General features: G+C 42.4%; 3 protein-coding genes across 6 annotated transcripts in view; 1 reads left to right on the top strand and 2 right to left on the bottom strand.

Annotated features, from left to right (window-relative positions):
• Positions 1-8,306, bottom strand: part of kiaa1328 (KIAA1328 ortholog) — a 37,040-nt gene extending 28,734 nt beyond the window's left edge. For 2 of the 3 annotated variants that reach the window (XM_041238004.1, XM_041238144.1), the window contains exons 1-6: positions 8,245-8,306; positions 7,048-7,083; positions 6,656-6,873; positions 5,581-5,678; positions 4,533-4,648; positions 103-230 (exon numbers count right to left, since the gene is read on the bottom strand). In XM_041238004.1, coding sequence (XP_041093938.1) covers positions 103-230; positions 4,533-4,648; positions 5,581-5,678; positions 6,656-6,873; positions 7,048-7,083; positions 8,245-8,275 — 627 coding nt within the window. In that variant the 5' untranslated portion in view covers positions 8,276-8,306. Of the gene's footprint in view, positions 1-102; positions 231-4,532; positions 4,649-5,580; positions 5,679-6,655; positions 6,874-7,047; positions 7,084-8,211 lie in introns of all 3 variants that reach the window. The other variant, XM_041238072.1, reaches the window with a different exon arrangement.
• A 605-nt stretch (positions 8,307-8,911) lies between these two features.
• tpgs2 (tubulin polyglutamylase complex subunit 2) lies at positions 8,912-19,252 on the top strand. Of its 2 annotated transcripts, none has more exons than XM_041237904.1 (7): positions 8,912-9,085; positions 10,232-10,311; positions 11,710-11,797; positions 13,359-13,490; positions 14,016-14,129; positions 14,230-14,393; positions 18,159-19,252. In XM_041237904.1, exons 1-7 carry the CDS (start codon positions 8,968-8,970, stop codon positions 18,354-18,356), a joined length of 894 nt encoding a protein of 297 aa, XP_041093838.1. In that variant the 5' UTR covers positions 8,912-8,967; the 3' UTR covers positions 18,357-19,252. The 2 variants fall into 2 exon arrangements, with proteins under 2 accessions (XP_041093838.1, XP_041093757.1); XM_041237823.1 differs by having other exon boundaries at positions 18,156-19,251.
• Positions 19,253-21,247: 1,995 nt separating this feature from the next.
• LOC121303279 (aquaporin-10-like) lies at positions 21,248-24,859 on the bottom strand. Its single transcript, XM_041233903.1, has 5 exons — positions 24,841-24,859; positions 24,706-24,738; positions 23,754-23,872; positions 21,905-22,122; positions 21,248-21,410 (listed from the first exon to the last, which is right to left on the bottom strand). The coding sequence occupies exons 1-5, from the start codon at positions 24,857-24,859 to the stop codon at positions 21,248-21,250; spliced, it is 552 nt and encodes a 183-aa protein (XP_041089837.1).
• Between the last annotated feature and the right edge of the window lie 434 nt (positions 24,860-25,293).

Genomic DNA, 25,293 nt, shown 5'->3' with positions numbered 1-25,293 from the left:
AGATATTCTGGTTCTACAAAATAAGTAAAATATGATAGCACTGTTCATGGTGTTACTAACGAGAGAGAGTGGACAGGTAGTGCCATGGTTTAGGGTGCTTACCTGCTGCTGCGCTGTGTGTGTGCGGCTGAGCTGGGAGATGGAGCGGGTCAGCTTCTCCTGCTGCTCAGACAGGTACTGCTGGTAGAGAGCAAGCAGCTCCTGACACTCAAGGTACTGATCCTGCAGACGTGGGGGGCAGTCAAGGACAACAAGCAACAAGAGACACAACCTGACCATGAGGACCCCGCACATGACACTATTTTAACCTTGCAACAGAAACGGCTGGTTCACCACTAGTGACCAGATACATTGCAGCTGCAGCTAGACAGACATGACAAGAGACTAGAAATCGTTACAACGCTTCAGCTTCTTAATATCTTTTACAGCAGGTAGTGATATTTAAAACATCCCTCCGTCACTCCGTATTGCTCCATACCCTATATTATCCATTTTCTGCTCTACAACACAGTTCCACAGTGGCAAGCAATCTCAAAATGAATTTCAGTAAGTGCTTTTCAATTCAATAATAATAATTTTAAAATCCTCTGCAATAAAATTCTAAAATGTCTTACTTTGTTTTAACTTTTCAAGGACATTTAAATTAGATATAACCCCCCCCACCACCACCACCACAAACACACACAAAAAACATTTCAATTAAGGGAAACTTATTACTGTCTCTCAGCAGGCAGGTGGCTCCAGGCAATCTTTTCAGCGCACACAGAGTGGACAATTTCTCATCCACTGCTGCTGGTGTGAACAGAGAAGGTACAGGACTCCTGCCACACTGTTTATACAGGGCCCCATCTATCCTCGAGCCAGGCTGCAGTCAAGACATGATGCTCCGAACAACCATGGAGTATAACACCAATACTGCCACTTCACCCTGCTCTATGGCAGCTCTCTTTCCATTGCATTGTGTGACTTAAAGGGATCGACAAATCAAGTGTGATGAGCACGTATAAAACAGGAAAAGTAAAATATGCTTTTAACGACTGCAGAAGGGACCGTTCTAAAGGAGTCTACGAATAGGCTACATCTAAAGATGTACTGTAAATAGGGATAAATCAGTGTGGTCATCAGGCTAGTCATATAGTCCTTCTATGGTGGTTTCTCTGTGTAGTTTGGCTGCACATCCAGAACTGTCAAAAACTACAGAGGAGTACTTGCTAACTAATTTGGTTAAAAACACAACTGCTGCCTACCTGGTCCCATTTCTCATCCTTATGGGAAGGGAGAGAGAGAGATGGACAAAAGCCCAGGGAGCTTCCAACAACATGAGCCCAAAGTAACTCCGAGCATCGTTTGCAGCTTTGTCCCACAGCATGACTACGGTTCTGATGGATGGAGAGAGAGAGAGAGCAAGCGAGGTGCCTCTAGCAGAATGAGTCCACAGATACTCATCAAGCACGGTTAGCCAGTTTGTTGACAGAGCAGAGATGGGTGCCTACAGCAAAGCCGGCACGTGCTCTACAAACTCAAATCAGAGAGTGGCACTCGGGCCCATAGCTCTCAGAAACAGGCAACTGATTCTCAAAGCTTTTCGTTCAAGCCTTACCTTTGTAACACAGGGCATCTAAATCCAAGAAAATAACTTTAAATGAGTAATTCTGTTTTCTTACTGGGGATTTTGCAGTTGCCTGTTATACCTTGGGGTCCCAGTGTAAATAAATGGTCAGCTAATACTGGGACCAAACGGCTCACAGCTATGAGATTTAGAACATCTGGGGTGGGGCGACTTAAATTATACAAACAGCAAACCAATATTAATACTGCTGTCAAAAAACTCTTAACCCTGCTTTATGGCAGTCTTCTTTCCATTGCACTTTTATCATATCTAACAAAGGAATCAATAAAACACCCTTGTCAGCAAACGCCAGTGTGATTAATGTATAGTTCAAGGGCTGTGGTATTTAAAATACATTACTGCTTATACCATTATACCAGACCCCACTGGAATTTAATAATCCAGGAGAATCTTTAATCAAAAACAGGAGCTGCTCCCCTGGACTCCTTATGGAGCAAAGACAAGTTCCATCAGCAGTACAAGATCATAAACACACCATGCAACTGAGCTCTTAATACTACAGAGAGAGAGAGGGAGAAGGATTTCCTGTGCATATAGAGTTCAAGAACACTACCTCCTTAACCGTCTATCCTCAGATTCTAAATGCTACAACCAAGTTTCATCACAACCGGATGTGAGGGTCTCAAGATACAACTAAAATGTAAGCATGACCCATAAAGACAGGCATACAGGCATCTGGTAATATCCCCAGATACCCTCAATAAGAAGTGTTAATAAAAGTCTAAACCAAGTTTCATCACAATTGTACAAGCAATTCTCTGGATTTATGTAAACTCCATAGTGGCACATATGAAAATGTACTGCTTTTCTGTTGATCTTTAATGTTGGAGTCTCTTTCGTCTATTGCTTTTTGTTTTCATCTGCCATTACTAAGGACACAGAGAGAGAATATAATAAATCACATTCTCAGAGCACACTCCATTGCAGAAAACAACTCGGTACACTTCACTTGGCGTTTTAAAACACAGATGTGTGAAATAAATGAAAAAGAAAAAAAACTGACAGTATACAATATGGGAAAAATAAAGCTTTGAAAATCTGCAATAGTCACTCTTTTATTCAAATTTTGGTCACCGTTTCAAGTATCTTGAGAGCAGCAAAAAACATACCTCCCTGTGTGTGTGCCAGTAGACTATGCAACAATAGTTTTGGCTAATAAGTGTATTCAGTTTGCTTTCTTTGTTGTTTCTTGAACACTTTGGTTCTGCATTGCTTTTTCAATGGATAGCACAGTTTTACTTTTTCACTTCAGCTGGTTCCTAGATTGTACCATTTCTTTGTGAATTCAGCACAGTCAAAAATGTCTAAGTTTAGTTAACTCAAGTTAGTATACAACCTGCACCATTCTAAGAATGCAAGCCTAAACTGTACCGCAAAAACTAGTCCCATCTAGTACTTTGCCAGCACAGGACAAAGCTGAATGCAGCAAAGGAATATACGCATATCGGTAGACACTGACCTCCGCAGGCTGAAACATCCTAATGCAGCTTCACTCATATATGCAGCCCTGACCGGCACCACTCTTTCATTCTTCTGTCAAATTTTATTTTTTATTCTCAGTCTACTGTGAATACAACATGCAAAAATGAACATTCCCTTAATGAGTAAAGTAGACAGAGTGTACCCAAGCCCAGAGCTTCTGGATAGATCTCCCACCTGAAAACATAGAAAGAAAAGAGGCTGTAATGTAACGAAGTCTGTCTCATGACAACAGTGAAAGCACATTCAATAAATGTGCTACCTGAGCAACCTTTGCGGACCCCAGTTTGAGATACAACAGAAAATTTCAAAGAGGTGAAGTGCCCTACAAGTACATTTCCAATGAACCACCCTGGCTTATCAATAGCCTGGATATAAATCAATCAACAAGCAGTGTCTGGGGGTGCAGTGCTACAGGAGAGCCCCCCCATCCACCAGCTGTAAACTATATTCGAACTCTTCAAAACAGAACACTTGGGTGTTACTGTTAACCCGATTTCACCACTGTTACAATTGTGTGTATTCATCTTTACATTTTTTTTTTTTTTTTTTTTTTAAACTTTGTATAAATAAAAAAAGCAGGAACTGTATCAGTTTGTTGTACAAAAAAAAAAAAAAAAAAAAAATCTGCATCTACTTCTGCAGTTTTGACATGTAAACTTAAGTCATTATGTCCAATAATTTCTGCACAACACGAAGGGGTCAGCGGAACTTTGCATGGTGCTGATGGCAGCTAATGGGATGGAAGCCTCCTTGAATAGCCATTACCAGGAACGCGGCAGAGGGCCGGGAGGAGAGGGTACAGTGCAAGGGAGGAAAACGAATGTGCAGCGCTGTGAAACCAAGCCCCAGCTGAGATGCATTCGGGCTGCAGGAGACACAGGTGATTATCTTTCAGACTCATTAGCACGGCAGTCTGGGAGACTGCATCAATTACTGGATGCTAATGAAAACAGGGAGATGTCTAACAAATGGAGGTCTCACAGCAGGCTTTATGTTCTCTTATACGTACGTACTTATTTAGTTAGTTATCAAAGTGGTTATTTATTTAGGAAAGAGTAAGTTAAAGCCAAGAAAGTTAAAGGGTAAAAAAAGAACACCAGTAAGCCCTCTTTGTATTTGTTTAATAGTTTCAAAGGGTAATATACTTCAATGCACCAGTACTTGCTAAGTCCCACCTTTTGGAAAATGATAAAAACTTGTTTATAGTTTCTGAAGGTCTGCAATTGTAAAAAGAGTAAATAGGTGAACATCTGCTACATGCAAGTTCTGTGTTTTTGGTAAAAAAATATTGCCTTTCCAGTCACCAAACTCAAAGCTTATGATTTGTTCAAATTAATTGAATTCTGATATAGGAGATACCCCCTGTCACAAACCCATCCCCAGGCTGCAAATGCAGGACCTGTTTTGTGTGGAAGGATATTTTCCCTCTCGTTGGCGATGAGCTCGTTCTGCGCCTCCAGCTGCTGGATCTTCTTCGAGAAGCCTTCCTGCTCTACACGAAGTCGCTCCGCCGTCTCATCCTTCTCCTCGCTCACCCTTTAGGTCAAACACACAACAGCAGGCTACAGACAGTCTGGGGTGGCTTGCACGGTCAAAGCTTTATAAGAAATCCTCACAACACCTAGATGACCTGTTGACCTCCATTGTTCTAACTCAGTTTAAAAATCATTGTTCTTAAATGCTCATTTTTTTTATTTTTCCTCTCTTCTGTAGCTACCAAACGAATATCTTTTATTGTCAAAAAGGTATGAAATGAGCCTTCCTAGAATGCATTGAGTAACCCAAGAAAGGTTACACTTTCTCTGGTCTATGGTTAACATTTTAAATGTGTCTCTAGAATGCTTTTAGGAAGCTGTTGCATGGCAAGACTTATGGTTACAACTCTCAGCTTTCAACCCGATACAGATTTCTTGACAATACTGAATTCTATTGCAAAGTAATGGAGACTTGTCCTTGATTCTGTGTGCCTTCCATACTCCTACCTGAAAAAGAAACCAGCCATACACGTGAAGTACCTTTACCTTAATTTCCTATGTTACAGGTAACAGAATAATGATATCCTAACAAAAGGTAAGACATTATCACACCTTTAAATACCAAGCACAAACTAGTGCCAAGCTTAATTCTTCTGTTGCTTTTCTTCAGTTCTAAGATGGGTAGTTTTGGCTCTCTGGTATCTTCTTTTCATAATACAGAAGCAAGGATCACACTGAAAGCAAGTAGCATGTATTGCCAGGTTTCATTTACATTCCCAAGGCTCTTTCCTAGAGTCAAGTCCCTTCACTTTTAATTAGCTCCCTATGGCACCCCCAAGAACACTACAGCAGCTGCCTGTGTTGATCTGTTTGCACATCAGTAAACTGCAGACTGGAATTATTCACTAAATACCACCTGTCTACAGAATATCCCTATGCAAAACTAAACCCCGATTTCAAACTTCTATTCCCTCATTATGACAGCCCTGGTACCTGGCAAGCTCTTGGATGAGGTTGGCGATGCGCCGCTTGTCCTCTGGGCACAGATCCTTCAGGGAAGCACTCCTGCCTTCTGCTGCATCAGCCAGAATCTGCACAACAGGGGAGTCGTTCGCAGTTCAGGCAGCTGCGAGCTGCACTTAAGGATTAAATTACATGTCATGTTTCCCGAACATGTATATATATATATAAATATATATATATATTATATATATAATATAATAGATATATATATATATATATATATACAACAAAAACAACAAGCTGGTCGTTCACATCCAAGTTCTGGTGAAATACTGTTTGAAGACATTTAATTTGCCAGGGGGGAATACAACCAGGCCATCATTTTCTGACCTGTATTGGATTTTAACCATGAGACACCAGGGGACTCTCTTCTAAAGATGTCCATGAGGTAATTAATGCCCACTCAGTTTAATGTCTCAACCTCAGGGTCAGGCTAGTGTATTTATTTTTATAACACAAACACTCTTGATTGTCACTACTTTATGTTGCTGTCTCCTTAGTATTTCCAGCACTAGAGTAGAGAGATTCTTATAAAAGTTAAGATGAGTTCTTTCACTTGTACAGACCAATAGCCTTTAGAACCATAATAATAAAAAAACATGGATTTGCTCTAAGTCACCTTACTCATCAATGCAGCCTTAAGCAATATATTGTGTCCATGGAGAATATAAACATATACATTTTTTGACAATCAAAGCACAGAAAGTAGTACAGTTGTGTGCAAATTTACTAGAACACCTCGAGATTTATCATTTATATCTTTTATATGCCTACCTGCATCTTCATACCAGAAAAGTCTTGCCATTGTATTTTATTGAGAAGAAATATAAAATATTTCTGTACCTACTTACATACACACAATTTGAAACCAGTCTGGTTACAGCAAACCAACTTTTTTTGGATGGTTTTGCTGGACTTTAATCCTCAGGATACCAGACAGCATACAAGTCTGTGGCCTGTAAAATGCCTTAAACTGACAACTGCCTGTGGTATGCTCATCCCTAACGTTTGCGTTTTTTGCTAGTGCCCACAGTGTGCATCTCACCTGATTGGCATTAGCCTGCCTCGTCTCAGATTTCTTCAGAGAGTGGTGCGAACCCTCCAAGATTCGGGGCGCGACCACCTTCTTTAGCCCTTCCTTAGATTCCTTCAGAGAGCCGTCAGGACCACCAGAGACCCGCGCTGCCACCTTCTTTATCCCCTCCACACTCCTCCGACCTTTCGCAGTCAAACCCATTTGCAGATTCCCTTTGTTGGTCAAGCCTGTAGAGAAATACACAGTGCAATGAAAGAATTAGCGTTATTTTAGCCAAAATGTGAAACTTCACATTGTCAAACTTCATTTCATTTTTCTGTTTCAGCTTTGAATGGTTTGGGATTGTTTGTTTTCTAGGGAAAGAGTAACACCTGTTTTTTTAAAGGGTTAGTTGTACTTGCCTGGAATAACCACCATGGGTTGGTCTTCATCAGATACTGTGTATTATAGTTACGGAAATACGCTGATGTTGCATTATAGTTTATTGTACTATGTTTACTACCGGGTGTGGTTTATCCCTTTACCAATTAAAGGTGACATTCTTGATTACAGTAGTACTGTACATGACTCTGCTCTGCCATGCTATCCAAAATGGAAACAAGAGAAGCAGATATATTTAACCTCCCCTCTCCATTATTTCCATAACTACTTTCAAGTTTTTAAAGTATATACACAAACATTTTGGAGTCAATTAAGTCACAGAAAGGTGCAGAGACAGCTGAAACTTCTCAAATACTTCGATATATTGCATTATTTTGATGACACAGAGAGACTAGTACAAAAACAACGTGCTTGTCGTTTTCCCTTCCTTTCTTAGTACTTGTTGTAAGTCGCATATGACGTGCCACGGACTGAAATTGCGCTAGGACAAATAAATGGTGTGGTTAGTAATTATAAATTAGGTAAGGGGAATGACGGATTAACATGACGTTTAGTTCAATTAGATCTGTGAAGGGGAAAAATAAGATTTTAACTGAATGATTTATCAAAGTTACCCCGTTTAAGGTTAGTTGTTTTTTCCAGCGTTGGTTTTTGTGCTTTTTAGTTGTATGCATGGTACATCTGTATTTTGATTTACTATATTTTTGTAAATCAGTTTCCATTTGTTTTAGTTTGCGCTTTTTTTCTTCTTATATTAATTTAATAAAAGTCAGAGATGAGACATTTGGTGGAATTGTGCGTTTTTGAGTTAAGGGTACCGTACCCTTTACAGCTATTTTAACTATGTATACAACTAGGACTGTGGCAAAGCAATCAATCACTATGCAATACCGACAGAATGACTGGTTGAGTACATGAAGGAAGGAAAGGAGGGTTCGAGCACCTGCAATGTCAAGCACACAACTATCACTTAGATACACACAGTTAATACCGTACAGTACCTTAGAAATATATGAGATAGGACAGCCTGTTTCTGCAGACTGAGGCTGTTCAAAAAGCTCTAAATTACCTTTCTAAAATATATTCAGCTACCTCTAAAACCACCCTCTCTAAACATGTTACGTATTACTGAATCCGTTAAGTACTGTACAGTTATTACACTGTTAGGGCTGAATATAACTGACCTGTTAACACGGTTTTATTTTTAGAAAGGATACGGTCTTTACTCCAGTAAACGACATCCGCCATATTGAAACAACCGCCACTCCCAGCGACCCAAGCGCGGCCGGGTACCGCACAAGCACGGCCTCCTTGTCAAATTCTGATTGGGTGGATCCTACATTTCTACGATTCTATTGGATATAGCTAATATCACTCAACTTACGGTTGCTTTGCATGGCGGATCTTGGAGTTTTTTGGGTTGGAGGAAATTGCTGGAAGGGAAGCTGTATATATGGCTGCGTTGTTAAAGTGCTGTCCTTGCAAAGGGGCCTCTAAATGTTCCTGTCAGGACACTGCACTCTGACTGCTTATCATATTATTGATAATAAAACAGTGAATAATCCTCTCCCAACACCGAAACCCTAACACTAATGTCAGTATCCTCTACTGCAGCCCTCACACATCTAAAGCAGTTCATGGTTGGCAGTGAAGAAGCGTTTTTGTTACTTTAAAAAAGAACAAGTGACGGGAGGTGGTGACTTCCTTTGTAGACACTGCCTCTGCATCGCTGGTGCTGATCGGTGCGGGGAATTGGGTTGGGCTATGCGTTGTGGTATTTGTAGTTTTTTCTATCTTTGTCGCTGCATAGATCTGGGCAAACGTAAGTGTAGTTAAAAACTACGCTTCCCAGAAATTGCTGCTGCGGTTGTATATCCTGGTTACAGAGGGGCAGGAAGTGCGGCGGAGAAGGCTTGGCAATGCTGGACCAGTTTGAATGAATGCGCTGTGTTGTCACATTCATTAAGCAGAGTAATACAGTTATGGGTGAAGTGAGGAATGGGGGCAGTATGAAAGGGTTCGTGGACGTGCTCACGTTGGGTATTACGCGGATATTGGGTAAGTCAAACACCATAACGGACAGACGGGTGATTGGCAGGTAGCAAAAACAAGGTTGCTGTGGTAACTAACTGCAGCGCAATAAAGACGGGGAACAAGTGTGTTGATTCAAGGCTGTTAACGGTTTTGAGCAAAATAATAATAATAATAATAATAATAATAATAGTGATGATAATAATAAAAAAAATGCAAGCTGTATCGTCCGTCTTTTTATGTTAGACAGACACATTTGCCTAGAGACAGAGACTAGAATAGAATATTAGAAACGTGCTATCATATACGACACTTCTAAATACATTTTGAATTCCCAGTGGTATTTTACCAGAACAACTCCTGCTGTGGCAGCAGGTTTGAGAGGGTTATCACATGACTCCGCGTTCACAGCGGCAGTTTGGGGTAATGCGGGCTTTCTAACTCGCAACCCAATGCATGCTGGGAAGTGTAGTCCTGCGTCTCATAAAGAAAAGAAACACGCGAAAGGTACCTGAGACAGGTACGACGTACCGGGATGCATTGCGATGTGAGTTAAAAAGTCTGAACGGTTCCAGTGAGTGGAGTCATGTGGTAACCTTATGGCTGAGGGTCTAGCTTTGAAGGTACTGCCTTGGGAGCCATGAGCTGCAGGCATAAGAAGATAGAAGCCTTGCACTAGAAGTGATCTGTAGCACTGGTTTAGCACTTGCTTGTTTGGTTATTATACCAGCTACTGCACACATCCAGCACCTGTAGTGCATGCACATGTTTGTCATCCAATAGGGTGCTGCCAGTAGATGTTCTGCTGGTTTAAGTCGCTCTGCTTTATATATTCAGAGCTTGTAGTGTTCAGAAACAATTGAAACAGCCTATACTGTAGTGTCAAACCCTATAAATTCTACCACGGCCATTGTCCCATGGTTCTGTACTGTGCATTCACCATAGTATACCAGGTTTGTTTTAGTGTGCTTCACCATACTTCTTTACAATACTTCTGTATGGCTTGCCATACCACTGTGTTTTATTACACTTTGCCATGCTTTCATTTGAGGGGAATTTTCTATAAGGGAACCTTCCCTGAAGAGTGGCATTCTGTCCTTGAGCCCCAGCAGGCAGGTGGCTGCCAGTGTTTGTCCTGCTGGCGTGTCAGTTCTGCCTCCCGTGTCGTTGCAGAAAGCCGCCCAGGTGTCACAGCCGTGAAGTTTGTGCAGAAGGAGCCAGCAGAGCGCCACGTCATCTTGTCCTGGGAACTGGTGGGTACAATACTGGGCCTGCAGTAAGGGTGGCTGTTCAGGAATAGGAGGGGTCGCTAATGCCATTGATAGGCTGGATTAACACGAAACAAGTGGAAAGGGGAATGTTGTGTGATGTGCTGCCGTTCCGGATTGTGTCCCCTGTCGGTGAGATGAGATGAGATGAGGTTAAAAGCTCTGTAACCACGACTGAAGGTTAAGACGCTCGCTTGCGGTGCCCTGGTTCACTGTTCACCGGTGTACGCCCAGCCTCACAGCCTCACAGGCATGTGCCTAGGGCCCTGTTTTTTTCTCTCTCATGTGTCTGTGTCTTTTACATTTTTAAAAAATATAGAAAGCTGGCTATGAAAGTAAAATAAAATATCCTGTTTTCAAGTGCATGGTTTAATATTTAATAATTCTTAATGTTATTGGAAACACATAATGATAATAAAGTTATAATAAAGGACAGATTTTATTTTACAGCAGATCTCAAATATAAATCCAGGTATTTAAGGGCAATTCATAAAAAGCAGGTAGGGCCCCTCAGTATATGTTAGGGCTAATTGTAGCACCCTATCAGTGATGATGCAAATGTAGTCCCTGGGTTTACATTTGCATCATCACTGATAGGGTGCTACTGAAAACAGCAGTTAGACAGTAGTTTCTGCATTGTGGTTTTGAACCAGTAAGTAGTGTTGTCACTGCTGTTTGGAATGGAGGCAGGTGCAAGAGAGAACCACCAGGTGGCAGCACTGAAACCATGCGAGAGGTAGGATTCAACTCTAAACCTGAACTACCACTTGTTTTGTTTTTTTGTTAGTTAATAGTTAAACATATGGGTATAATAGCATTAATAGAACCAGCTAGAGTAGCTTTTACTACCAACACTGTGTAGACTTACAGTAACGTGTAATTAGCACTTTAAACAGTCGTTTCAAAAGCAATACTGTCTCTAAAAGGAATGCTGACCAAGATTCCATGCTTCTTATTAGCACCAGCAATGCCTTCATCGGTTCCCCTTTCATTCTTTTGGAAGTCTTTTGGTTTGTGAATTTTACAATTCTGTTTGAAGTGTGCAGATATTAAAAGGACAAGGCTATAGATGAAGTTGCTCCTGCTTCCTTTTCCCTTATTATTTGTTGTGTTTTAGTTCAGTCTCACCCCTGTGGTTTATCTGTAATCAGATCTTCTGACCTACAGCAAAGGTACCCGAACGCAGCAGTATGTGTCTCTGTAGCCGAGATGGGCAGCTCTGGCTCTTCCAGACCGTGTCTTTGTTCTCCCATGTTCCAAGTTGTTTAATTGAGCTGATTAAACCTGCATTTAAAGCAGTCATTGTACCTGTTAAATCATGTCTAGAATGGCCCTCCAGATCCAGAGCTGCTGTATAACCAGAGTGTGTCTGTGTGTCTCCAGAGGCACTGCTGCATCCTGCCTGAGGACCTGAGAGATTTTTACCTCACCACAGATGGCTTTCAGCTCACCTGGAGCGTCAAGTTTGATGGTATGCTATGAAGAGTAATTCTGTCACACGGCACTTTTTGAAATATGGATTTTGTTGCCTGTTTGGTACTTTGGAGGGAAGTAACGCTACAAAAGCCCCATCACTGCAGTGCTTGAAACTCACACTAGCCCTGCACCCAGTCCTGGGTTCTTTAATTATAGTATTTAAATGATCTGGAGTTCGATTATAAACAGACTGTTTCTCCGTTATAGCTGCATGAACTCGTATTAATAAGCCTACAGTCTGAGGTGTGGTTTATTCATGCTATGATGAAACGATGTTTACAAACGAGAGGAGGCCATTCGGCCCATCTTGCTTGTTTGGTTGTTAGTAGCTTATTGATCCCAGAATCTCATCAAGCAGCTTCTTGAAGGATCCCGGAAACAGTTTCAACTACATTACTGGGGAGTTGGTTCCAGATTCCCACAATTCTCTGTGTAAAAAAGTGCCTCCTATTTTCTGTTCTGAATGCCCCTTTATCTAATCTCCACCTGGGACCCCTGGTCCTTGTTTCTTTTTTCAGGTCGAAAAAGTCCCTTGGGTTGACATTGTCAAAACATTTTAGAATTTTGAATGCTTGAATTAGGTCGCCGCGTAGTCTTCTTTGTTCAAGACTGAATAGATTCAATTCTTTTAGCCTGTCTGTATATGACATGCCTTTTGAAGCCAGAATAATTCTGGTCGCTCTTCTTTCTAGAGCAGCAATATCTTTTTTATAGCGAGGTGACCAGAACTGAACACAGTATTCTAGATGAGGTCTTACTAGTGCACTGTAAAGTTTTAACATTACTTCCCTTGATTTAAATTCAACACTTTTCACTATATATCCGAGTATCTTGTTGGCCTTTTTTATAGCTTCCCCACATTGTCTAGATGAAGACATTTCTGAGTCAACAAAAACTCCTAATTTCACTATTTATAAGGAAGTGCTGTCAGTTAATCCAGAGCAGATAGCAGGGGCCTGATTGTTCAAGATCCTGGCCCCTGCTCATTTTATTAATATAACTAAACAAGGGCAGTTCTGAAACCCAAGACTGAGTGCAGGACTAATGCACATTGGGAACATTGAAACTACATAGTAGTTTCTCACTGGTTCAAGAACTTACCTTTCTGACTTGTGTTTCTCAAATACAGCATCCATAGTGGACCCCCAGCTGCCTCTCTATTAATCACTAACAGCGATATTAGTAATGCAGCTTTCCTTCAGTCCACTGCACTGCTGTTGTCATCATTTGGGCAGCTTGCACTCTTATACTTTCTAGAATGCAAGCTGCCCAATCCAGGACAACAGCAGTTTAATGTATTGAAGAAAGTCTGCTGTACGAACACCAATACTGTAAGAAGTACAGTACAGCCTTGCTATATGAAGCATGTAGTAACCCTGTTCTGTTCCAATTCACTGATCAAAAAGTCACTGTATTTTGATTGAACCTATCCCTTAGCTTCTAACTCTGAATCTGTGATTATGTGTGTAAAGCCCTGGCTGAAGGAGCCACACTGTCAGGAGCCCCCTTGTGGCTGTGCAGAGCGTGCTGACTGTTCCCCTGCTTCTCTCTGGCAGGGCAGCCCTTGCCGCTGGGTTCCATGGTTATCAACAGCGTGTGTGCACTGAGCCCCTTGTGCGAGTCTGCTCTGTACTCCCTGCCCAGCGCACCCACCCTGGCAGACCTGGACAGCGAGTCAGACAGCGAGGGTAAGCATTGCTTAAAGGTAGAATAAACAGGGTGTACAAAATCAAATCATTCTCTCACCTGAGTATTATAGATGTGAACAACCCCCTAATATAGCACTACAATGTCTACTTGGGTTTCTTGGTGGTTGTTTTTTGGGGGTTATCTTTAAGCTTGGTAACTTGTTTTGAGTAAATCTTTGTTTTTACAAGTAGGGAGAGAATCTGCATTTAACATGTTTTGTTCATTTTTTGTGCATTATTACTTTTAACAGGGAAAAAACACATTGCAGTACAAAATGGAAAGTTTATTCTTTTGAAAATTACTGTTAGAAATGGTGTTCACCAGCTTTATTCTACCTGTTTAAAAGTCAGCAAATCTACTCAAAGAACATGTCTCAAGTTTAGGAAATATAGCGCAGCAACATGCCCGTAATGTTAGTCTTAACAAGGGTGACCTGGGCTTGGACCCTAGGTTGGTAAACACAGCTTTAAGCACTGCCTCTCAGTCCCCTCACTACTCTCAGTAACTCTGCTTTCTGTTCCTAGGGGTGGAAAGCCAGCCAGAGAAGCCCCATTTTGATTCCCGAAGTCGGATATTTGAGTTGGACGCTTGCAACGGAAATGGAAAAGTCTGCCTTGTTTACAGAAACACCAAACCAGGTAGTTATTGTTATCACACGCCAGTCAGTTATATCAGTGTCTGTACCTCCTGGCTGTAGTATGACTGTGTCTGTGCGTGTTTGTATTCCCCTCTCTCCAGAGCTGGTGGCGCAGCAATGTGAGGTGTGGTTTCTGGACCGCGCGCTATACTGGCACTTCCTCACTGAGTCTTTCACTGCCTACTATCGGCTCATGGTCACCCACCTGGGGCTGCCTGAGTGGCAATACCGATTCACCAAGTATGGGCCCAGCCCACAGACCAAGGTAAACTCCCTGACTGCCAAGAGATGGTGACTCTGATCGGTAGGAGTTCAAGAAGTTTTATTACAGGGAAGAGAAGCAGTTACATGAACGCACAGCAGCAGTTACACAAACACACTCTCTCTTAGCTTATTACGAGGTGGCCCAATACTTATACATGTTCAGCGTAGCAACATTGAGCAGATTAATACATCAACAATATCATAGAACAGTCTCAAAGTCCTCCCTTAAGGAGCTGTTTTTTGCTCAAAGCCCAGGTAAGCAGTTCTACACTCACACAAATACAGCAACCTTGAACACATTCTTTCCCTAATCTTTTGCAAGCGCGGCTGCATCAAAAGTAAAACAAAGTCACTCTGCACTAGAACATTTTGTATGAAAAGCATAACAGTAGCAAAAACAAAACAGTATATGGAAAACAAAACAGTCGTCTTGCACTGACCGCCCTGCCTTGAAAACATCACGCCATTCTCCTTAACCCTGCAAGTGCCGTCCTGGCTGCCTCTTCAGTTCCTTCTTTGGACCTTCGAATAGCTGAAAACAGAGACGGTCCACGACATGAGGCAGAGGTTACCAGCACTTGCCCCTAAGCGTCTGTGTCGTCTTGTCGGAGTTGCTCGTAGCGGGTATCCACTATTACCATTTGTCGGATGCGTGAGCAGATCGATTCAGAGATAAGTCCATGGATGAGCTGCTTCTGTTTTTTCAGTAAACATTTAAAATAACATAATAACACTAACATGGACAACACAAAGGACAGGTGCCCTGCCATATTCCACCAATCAGCCCAATCTATACCAGCTGACTCACCTGTCAGTCCACACAGAGTACCCCACCCACAAGAGCGGGTGTTTGCTAAGATTTTAGCTTTTCCTAAACAGTGTAGTGCATGAACGTGCAGGTGGAGTGCTGGATGGATGGATTGTAGTTTTTATGTAAACAGTGTAGTGCATGAACGTGCAGGTGGAGAGCTGGATGGATGGATTGTAGTTTTTATGTAAACAGTGTAGTGCATGAACATGCAGGTGGAGTGATGGATGGATGGATGGATTGTAGTTTTTATATAAACAGTGTAGTGCATGAACGTTCAGGTGGAGTGCTGGATGGATGGATTGTAGTTTTTATATAAACAGTGTAGTGCATGAACGTGCAGGTGGAGTGCTGGATGGATGGATTGTAGTTTTTATATAAACAGTGTAGTGCATGAACGTGCAGGTGGAGTGCTGGATGGATGGATGGATTGTAGTTTTTATATAAACAGTGTAGTGCATGAACGTGCAGGTGGAGTGCTGGATGGATGGATTGTAGTTTTTATATAAACAGTGTAGTGCATGAACGTGCAGGTGGAGTGCTGGATGGATGGATTGTAGTTTTTATATAAACAGTGTAGTGCATGAACGTGCAGGTGGAGTGGATGGATGGATTGTAGTTTTTATATAAACAGTGTAGTGCATGAACGTGCAGGTGGAGTGCTGGATGGATGGATTGTAGTTTTTATATAAACAGTGTAGTGCATGAACGTGCAGGTGGAGTGCTGGATGGATGGATTGTAGTTTTTATATAAACAGTGTAGTGCATGAACGTGCAGGTGGAGTGCTGGATGGATGGATTGTAGTTTTTATATAAACAGTGTAGTGCATGAACGTGCAGGTGGAGTGCTGGATGGATGGATTGTAGTTTTTATATAAACAGTGTAGTGCATGAACGTGCAGGTGGAGTGCTGGATGGATGGATGGATTGTAGTTTTTATATAAACAGTGTAGTGCATGAACGTGCAGGTGGAGTGCTGGATGGATGGATTGTAGTTTTTATATAAACAGTGTAGTGCATGAACGTGCAGGTGGAGTGCTGGATGGATGGATTGTAGTTTTTATATAAACAGTGTAGTGCATGAACGTGCAGGTGGAGTGATGGATGGATTGTAGTTTTTATATAAACAGTGTAGTGCATGAACGTGCAGGTGGAGTGCTGGATGGATGGATTGTAGTTTTTATATAAACAGTGTAGTGCATGAACGTGCAGGTGGAGTGCTGGATGGATGGATGGATTGTAGTTTTTATATAAACAGTGTAGTGCATGAACGTGCAGGTGGAGTGCTGGATGGATGGATGGATTGTAGTTTTTATATAAACAGTGTAGTGCATGAACGTGCAGGTGGAGTGCTGGATGGATGGATTGTAGTTTTTATATAAACAGTGTAGTGCATGAACGTGCAGGTGGAGTGCTGGATGGATGGATTGTAGTTTTTATATAAACAGTGTAGTGCATGAACGTGCAGGTGGAGTGCTGGATGGATGGATTGTAGTTTTTATATAAACAGTGTAGTGCATGAACGTGCAGGTGGAGTGCTGGATGGATGGATTGTAGTTTTTATATAAACAGTGTAGTGCATGAACGTGCAGGTGGAGTGCTGGATGGATGGATTGTAGTTTTTATATAAACAGTGTAGTGCATGAACGTGCAGGTGGAGTGCTGGATGGATGGATTGTAGTTTTTATATAAACAGTGTAGTGCATGAACGTGCAGGTGGAGTGCTGGATGGATGGATTGTAGTTTTTATATAAACAGTGTAGTGCATGAACGTGCAGGTGGAGTGCTGGATGGATGGATGGATTGTAGTTTTTATATAAACAGTGTAGTGCATGAACGTGCAGGTGGAGTGCTGGATGGATGGATGGATTGTAGTTTTTATATAAACAGTGTAGTGCATGAACGTGCAGGTGGAGTGCTGGATGGATGGATGGATTGTAGTTTTTATATAAACAGTGTAGTGCATGAACGTGCAGGTGGAGCTGGATGGATGGATTGTAGTTTTTATATAAACAGTGTAGTGCATGAACGTGCAGGTGGAGTGCTGGATGGATGGATTGTAGTTTTTATATAAACAGTGTAGTGCATGAACGTGCAGGTGGAGTGCTGGATGGATGGATTGTAGTTTTTATATAAACAGTGTAGTGCATGAACGTGCAGGTGGAGGGTGTGCTGGATGGATGGATTGTAGTTTTTATATAAACAGTGTAGTGCATGAACGTGCAGGTGGAGTGCTGGATGGATGGATTGTAGTTTTTATATAAACAGTGTAGTGCATGAACGTGCAGGTGGAGTGCTGGATGGATGGATGGATTGTAGTTTTTATATAAACAGTGTAGTGCATGAACGTGCAGGTGGAGTGCTGGATGGATGGATTGTAGTTTTTATATAAACAGTAGTGCATGAACGTGCAGGTGGAGTGCTGGATGGATGGATGGATTGTAGTTTTTATATAAACAGTGTAGTGCATGAACGTGCAGGTGGAGTGCTGGATGGATGGATGGATTGTAGTTTTTATATAAACAGTGTAGTGCATGAACGTGCAGGTGGAGTGCTGGATGGATGGATGGATTGTAGTTTTTATATAAACAGTGTAGTGCATGAACGTGCAGGTGGAGTGCTGGATGGATGGATGGATTGTAGTTTTTATATAAACAGTGTAGTGCATGAACGTGCAGGTGGAGTGCTGGATGGATGGATGGATTGTAGTTTTTATATAAACAGTGTAGTGCATGAACGTGCAGGTGGAGTGCTGGATGGATGGATGGATTGTAGTTTTTATATAAACAGTGTAGTGCATGAACGTGCAGGTGGAGTGCTGGATGGATGGATTGTAGTTTTTATATAAACGGTGTAGTATGTTTAACTCGCTCACTAGGTTATTCAACCTACCTGAATTGTGGATTTACAGCAGTAGGCTATGAATATTCACAGAGTATCCCTGTCTCTTTGCAGCAGTGGTCGTGTCTGTACCGGCCCCTCACTTCCAGCTGTGACTCCCATACTGACCAAGGGGAGCCCTTCCTTAACAAGCTGGATCCCAACAGAGCTTTCAGGGGCAAAGCCAAGCTGCCCACCCCCAAAAAGAAGATTGCCACCCAGTCCACAGGGGCTCAGAGAGGGAGGAATGTGGTGGCCAGCGCTGTCAGGAAGTGAGCTCTCATACCCCTTGAACAATTGCCAGAAAGTGACCCCCACAGCAGAGCTGTGGTCAATTATAATTGTAATTACATTTAAAGCAGAATTGTGTGCTGGAATTGCAATTACAATTCAATTACAGTTACAATTATACAGCAGTAATTACAATTACACTTAAAAGTTACATAAACTCCACACATTAGCAGGTTTACTCTATCTATTCTAAATAACCAGCAATAATCACAGGTACACATACAGACACATAAACAACGGGGTCCCAAAAAGTGTTTGAAAATACAAGAATAATGATTGAATGATAATTAAATCCGCTTTTGAAATTTGATTGATCAATTATAGGGTATAATTACAATTGCGGTTATGCAGGCGTGCCAAGGTTTAACTACAATTTACAAATCCATTGTAACTGCAATTAATTACAAATTGCACAATTACATTGAAATTCACCCCAGGTCTGCCCAGCATCCCGCCTTACCTAAATGAGAGGCTGACTTCCAGAATGTTGTTTCCTGAAGTGCAGCTTGCCAGAAAGCGAGACCTTTGCCAGCCCTTATTAAAGGATTCTTCCAGTGCCTGGTTGCTGATCCAGCCCTTGCCTGTTTAAGCCCCGGGATGCTTGGGGACGTGGCCTTGTCTTTCCAGTTGACCATGTTGTGATTCCTTTTCCATTGCCGCATTAGCGGGTTTGACTTCCTGAGTCTTTGTACAAACTTGTGCCTGCTCACCTGTGATATGTATTTATTTATCTATTTATTAAAGCTGTTTAACCAGGTGAAGAATGCATTCCTTCTTTCTACAAGAGATAATTGGCGAGTTGTTAGTGCTAAATTGCAGGTAAGTGAAAAATACTGTTAGCTAATAGGACAGGCAGTGTGGTTAGAGCTGAGGACTGGGAGCCAGGAGGCAGTGTGGTCTAGTGGTTAGAGCCGAGGACTGGGAGCCAGGAGGCAGTGTGGTCTAACAGTGAGAGCTGAGGACTGGGAGGCAGTGTGGTATAGTGGTCTAAAATTAATTTATTTACAAGCAAACATGATTGTTAATTTCTGAAGCTCTTAACCTTGACAACCCTCAAGGCCTGCTGTGTGCTTGAATATTAGGGATGTTATTAGTTCAGAGTTTAAACATGTCACATGGGTTAAGCATTTAGGGACCGTCCAAGATGATCAGCATTTTTTTAAAGCATACGCTGGGAAGGGTGTCAGAGTTCCCTGAATTCTTATGTGTTAGTGCACAGCAGTGTAACAGACCAGGGCCTGCTTTGGATCTCATCGTTTTTATGTACACTTTTGGGGGGGGGGGGGTTGTTGTATTGAAAAGAACATGCTGTGTATGATAGTTGTTTTGAATGATCATTATGATCATTTTGGATGACCCCTTAAGAATTTAAATTTTCTTCAACATTTAACCACTGTAAAAGATATGCATGTCAAATAGAGGTCAGCTGTAGTGTTTATAAAGTATATTGTATGTAGTGTAAGGTTATTCATTCAGGCTTTTCCACGCAAACGTAAATGTTGTGTGCATGTAGTCTGAAACTAATTTTATGTTGTAGTCTATCACAGGGGTTCCCAAACGGTGGGCCGCGGCAGCAGTGACATTCTGTCTATTTTTTAATTTCTAAAATGTTCAGTTATACAAAGGAGCCTAATTTAAAGGTTTGATAAAATCGGCTGTTTAGTTTTTGCAGTTTATTTTAATTACTAAAATTAGTGTTTAAAACAATATTTTGACTCAGTGCATATTCTATGTGATTTCCGTCTTTCACAATGTTTATTGAAATGAATGAAGGACAGTTTAGATTAGGGTTAGTTATAATGTTTCAGGTTTAAATGTATGAAATGTTTTTAATTTGACATTTTCCCAGGGAGCGCTAATAGTGGCCACAGTGCCTAATGCAGCTGAACAGGTGGGCCTCAGGTAAGAAAGGAACCCCTGGTCTATCATAAAAAAAGTAGCAGCACTGTAATAAAAAGCTTCTAATTGGTGTGTTTTTTGGTTACAAAATGCCCAATATTTTGAAGTTTAAATGTTTAGGAAATTTAGCAGACTACCATCCCTGGTGTATATATTTAACAAAAGTTAAGTTGGAGGGGCCAGTGTCTCTGCACAGTCCCCGCACAGGGGTGTGTTAAAAGCGGAGGCAGTGTCTCTGCACAGTCCCCGCACAGGGGTGTGTTAAAAGCGGAGGCAGTGTCTCTGGCACAGTCCCCGCACAGGGGTGTGTTAAAAACGAAGGCAGTGTCTCTGGCACAGTCCCCGCACAGGGGTGTGTTAAAAGCGAAGGCAGTGTCTCTGCACAGTCCCCGCACAGGGGTGTGTTAAAAGCGAAGGCAGTGTCTCTGCACATTCCCCGCACAGGGGTGTGTTAAAAGCGAAGGCAGTGTCTCTGGCACAGTCCCCGCACAGGGGTGTGTTAAAAGCGAAGGCAGTGTCTCTGGCACAGTCCCCGCACAGGGGTGTGTTAAAAGCGGAGGCAGTGTCTCCGCACAGTCACCGCACAGGGGTGCGTTAAAAGCGAAGGCAGTGTCTCTGGCACAGTCTCCGCACAGGGGTGTGTTAAAAACGGAGGCAGTGTCTCTGGCACAGTCCCCGCACAGGGGTGCGTTAAAAGCGGAGGCAGTGTCTCTGCACAGTCCCCGCACAGGGGTGTGTTAAAAGCGGAGGCAGTGTCTCTGGCACAGTCCCCGCACAGGGGTGTGTTAAAAGCGAAGGCAGTGTCTCTGGCACAGTCCCCGCACAGGGGTGTGTTAAAAGCGAAGGCAGTGTCTCTGGCACAGTCCCTCCACAGGGGTGCGTTAAAAGCGGAGGCAGTGTCTCTGGCACAGTCCCTCCACAGGGGTGTGTTAAAAGCGGAGGCAGTGTCTCTGGCACAGTCCCCGCACAGGGTTGTGTTAAAAGCGAAGGCAGTGTTTTTGATCAGAGCAGCCTCCCCCCTCTTCTTGATGCTCCTCAGCCGGGTGGTGATACTCGATGAAGAATTTGTAGAGCAGAGAGCCAGTCACACTGCCAACCATGGGCACCACCACAGGTTTCCGCCACCAGCCGTTACCAGCACTGCAGAGACAGAGACAGACAGAATGAGGTCAGCAGAATCAGTCAGTCAAAACTTGAAAAGCTTTGCTGATTCAGACAAGCATGTCAGTGATATTCACCCCACACCACGGCTGTGCATTCAAAATCAGCCACATAAAGCACAGTAGATCACCAGGACCTACATCTTACATCGTGTGCGCACATGCACACATGTAAAATGACATACTGACAGATCATATTATGATCCTATCGATAACTTGCGCTAAATTATGTACTTAGCAAGCTTCCTCACAATTGGACAAGCTCTCCAGATAAATGCAAAACTGTGCCATGCATACAGTATGCATCCTCAGCATGGGGTAGGCAGGTTGGAGTTTAACCAGCCCCTAAGTGCTTTTCCCTAGTGCAGTGAGCCCTACTTCCAACAAAGCCTACATTGCTTTTACAGATCAGTCAGTGTGTTTGTGGCCTTGTTCACCTAACAGCAGCTGTGAGAGTGTTGAGAGCTGTTCTACCTGAAGACGTCAGGACTCCAGCCTGCCATGGCGGTGAAGAAGCGCGGGGGAAGGTCGCGGGCGGGGTTGATGGCGTACCCGCTGTTGCTGCCCAGAGAGATGCCAATCACCACCACGAGGAGGCCGATGAGCAGAGGCTCCGTGCCGCTGAGCGCCGGGCTGTTCCTGCGGTCATTCAGTGCCAGGATACACAGCAGCAGCAAGGCAGTGCCCAGCACCTGGAACAGCGCCACAGAATGACTGTCGCTAACTAAACCGTTTCAGAACTCTTACCTGCGGTGCACTTCCACAGTGTTCGGTGCCTACCTCTAATAATGTTGAGAATTCCTTGCATTTTAAAACATGATCTATGGTACTACTTGAGGATAAAGACAGTTCTCAGTTTCTATGCCTTACAAGATATATATCCATGGTATTTATTATTATTATTATTATTATTATTATTATTATTATTATTATTATTTATTATTATTATTATTATTATTATTATTATTATTATTATTATTATTATTAAAGCTTTATTTTACTAGGAAATCACATTGAGATTAAAATCTCTTTCTTGAGACCTAGCCAAGAAAGGCAGCAGCAATACAATAAAACATATTACAATACAAACATACAAATACAGAAATAAAATACTTTTAAAACACAGACAAGTCATACTCAGTACAATAAGCAATCAGTCATTGACAATCAATACAGGTGTAATCAACTACTTAAAACAAGCACAACTCTCAATTAGATAATCATGCAGCTTACTCTGGAATTGTACTAAAGTTATCTGGGACTGCAACTGAAGTTAGGCAGTAATTCATTCCAAGACCAAGGAGCAAAATAAGTAAAGTATCTTTTAGCAGCCTCAGTGCACACTTTAGGAACTGTGAAATACAAAAATGAGTGTGATCCAAGATCGTAGTTACTACAAGCAACTGTAAAGCATTCGTTTATATATGGAGGACTGTCATCATAATTCCATTTGCTGGTAGAAAAGGCATGAATTTCACGTTGCTTTGCAAGGATGGTTAATATGACGGCCTTGTATCGATATTGTACTATCAGCCGATAAAACTCGCAGGGATACTTAGTACTTACATCTGTCAACTAACTCAATGAACTTTGTTATCAACATTAACTAAAGTTGAATTGCTATTTAAAACTTAGTATAGCCTTGTATAAAAAAATATATATACCAGGACTTCAACCTGCACAATGCCAAAGAGGTCCAGCCAACCAAACCACATAACACACAATGATGAGTACTATATAACACAATGATGAGCACCATATAACACACAATGATGAGAACTATAACTTGAGTTTGTAATATATCTCAAGGCTGCATCCTATTATGGGACCCTATTTGCTTAATGTTAAGGGTGATGCAAACCTATGGACTGTCATCATAATCCATTTGTGGTAGAAATCATGAATTTCAATTTTCTTTGCAAGATGGTTAATATGAGCCTTGAAATCGAGATTACTATCAGCCAAAAACCCAGATACTTACAGCTGTCAACTAACTCAATGACTTTGTTATCTAACTTAACTAAAGTTGAATCAACAGCAGCATTTGTCCTTCTGGCGGAGAATCTCGTAGCTTTTGTCTTACTGGAGTTTAAAAGAAGCTTTCAATGAATGAAAGCTTGTTGAATGGAGTCGCAGGAAAGGTGAGCAAATTATTACAGCTGCACACTTTGTGGTCCTGCAGCAGTATGGACAGCTCTCTGCAAACCTACAAATCTGTTTCAGCTGCATAAAGATCAACAACTCATGGAAAACAGGAAGCAGTACATTATTGTAGTATTGCAGTAGTTTGATTTTCAGTCACTGTGCTCGCATGCCTGCTCACCTGGTCCAGAAAGCCTCCTCCCACTGAGAGGTATGGCGCCAGGTATGTAGCAAAGATCCCAGCAGTTGCTCTCGGGCCCGTCACTGTGAAGTTCCCTCCACAGAACTCAAACAGAGCATCTGGAGAGAGGAGTAAACAAACATACACTCACTGTACACTGAGTGAGGATAGGAGCACACAGACATACACTCACTGCACACTGAGTGCGGACAGGAGCACACACACATACTGCACACACTCATACTGCACACAGAGTCTGAGGACAGAAGCACACACACTGCACACTGAGTCTGAGGACAGGAGCACACAGACACACTGCACACTGAGTCTGAGGACAGGAGCACACACACTGCACAGTGTCTGAGGACAGGAGCATACATGTGCACACTAAGTCTGAAGACAGGAGCACATACTACACTGAGTCTGAGTACAAGAGCACACACACTGCACAGAGTCTGAGGACAGGAACACACACTGAGTCTGAGGACAGGAGCATACACACTGCAGAGACTGAGGACAGGAGCACATACACTGTACGTTGAGTCTGAGGACAGGAGCACACACACACTGCACAGAGTCTGAGGACAGGAGCAAACACACACTGCACAAAGTATGAGGACAGGAGCATACACGTGCACACTGAGTCTGAGGACAGGAGCACATACTACCCTGAGTCTAAGGACAGGAGCACACACACTGCAGAGTCTGAGAACAGGAGCATACATGTGCACACTGAGTCTGAGGACAGGAACACATACACACTGTACACTGAGTCTGAGGACAGGAGCACACACACACACACTGCACACAGAGTCTGCGGACAGGAGCACACACACTGCACTACACACCCTTTTAAAAGTTTAATAAAGCACAGTGAAAGCATGGGAAAGCATAAATAAGCATTGTAAAGAAAAGTGAGGTATCGCAAATCACATTAATAAACGTGGCAAACCAGGGTAAACTATGGGAAATGCATAGTATAACCCTGGGGAAAGTGCAAAAGCACCATGTAAATATACTGTGGTAAACTTTTATAAAGGCAAACTCACAACTGGAAACATTGGCTGCTGCTGCAGCTGTGACTGACATGAAACACCCAGGAGCATATTGAAGTGGAACAGCAAGGTCAATCAGAAAGCCGTCTGTCAAGCGCTGTGAAAAACACACGCTTACCCACAGCACTGCAAATGCATAGGACAAGCAGGAGAACTGGTGAACTGCAGCTTTACCACAGGCAAACTTTTACAGGGTGAAATACGCTTAAACGCCTGGTGTGTTTTCAAACATGCTTAATAAGGACCATACAGCTGCTACCCTTTTGAATGTTTACCAGAGTATTATTGCAGTTTTTCCATGGTTAGAATATGCATTTACCACAGTTTTCCAAGCCTGAACCAGGGACTACAGTGTTCATATGAGCCCCTGCAGAGATCAAGCACAGGAACCAAGCCTGAACACACTGAACCAGGGACTGCAGTGTTCATATGAGACCCTGCAGAGATCAAGCACAGGAACCAAGCCTGAACCAGGGACTGCAGTG

Source organism: Polyodon spathula, chromosome 1 (genome assembly GCF_017654505.1).
Source record: "Polyodon spathula isolate WHYD16114869_AA chromosome 1, ASM1765450v1, whole genome shotgun sequence".
NCBI lineage: Eukaryota > Metazoa > Chordata > Actinopteri > Acipenseriformes > Polyodontidae > Polyodon > Polyodon spathula.
Note: the sequence above shows the minus strand (reverse complement) of the source record. Positions and strands in the feature narration are given on the sequence as shown.

Coding starts and splice junctions, on each gene's coding strand:
- tpgs2 (XM_041237823.1), top strand. CDS start 8,968: ATGCGCTGTGTTGTCACATTCATTAAGCAGAGTAATACAGTTATGGGT. Junction 11,798..13,358: donor CTGGAGCGTCAAGTTTGATG/GTATGCTATGAA, acceptor TCTCTCTGGCAG/GGCAGCCCTTGCCGCTGGGT. Junction 14,130..14,229: donor TTACAGAAACACCAAACCAG/GTAGTTATTGTT, acceptor CCCTCTCTCCAG/AGCTGGTGGCGCAGCAATGT.
- LOC121303279 (XM_041233903.1), bottom strand. Junction 23,873..24,705: donor ATTTCCCATAGTTTACCCTG/GTTTGCCACGTT, acceptor TCCTCTCTCCAG/ATGCTCTGTTTGAGTTCTGT. Junction 22,123..23,753: donor GAGGAGGCTTTCTGGACCAG/GTGAGCAGGCAT, acceptor GCGCTGTTCCAG/GTGCTGGGCACTGCCTTGCT.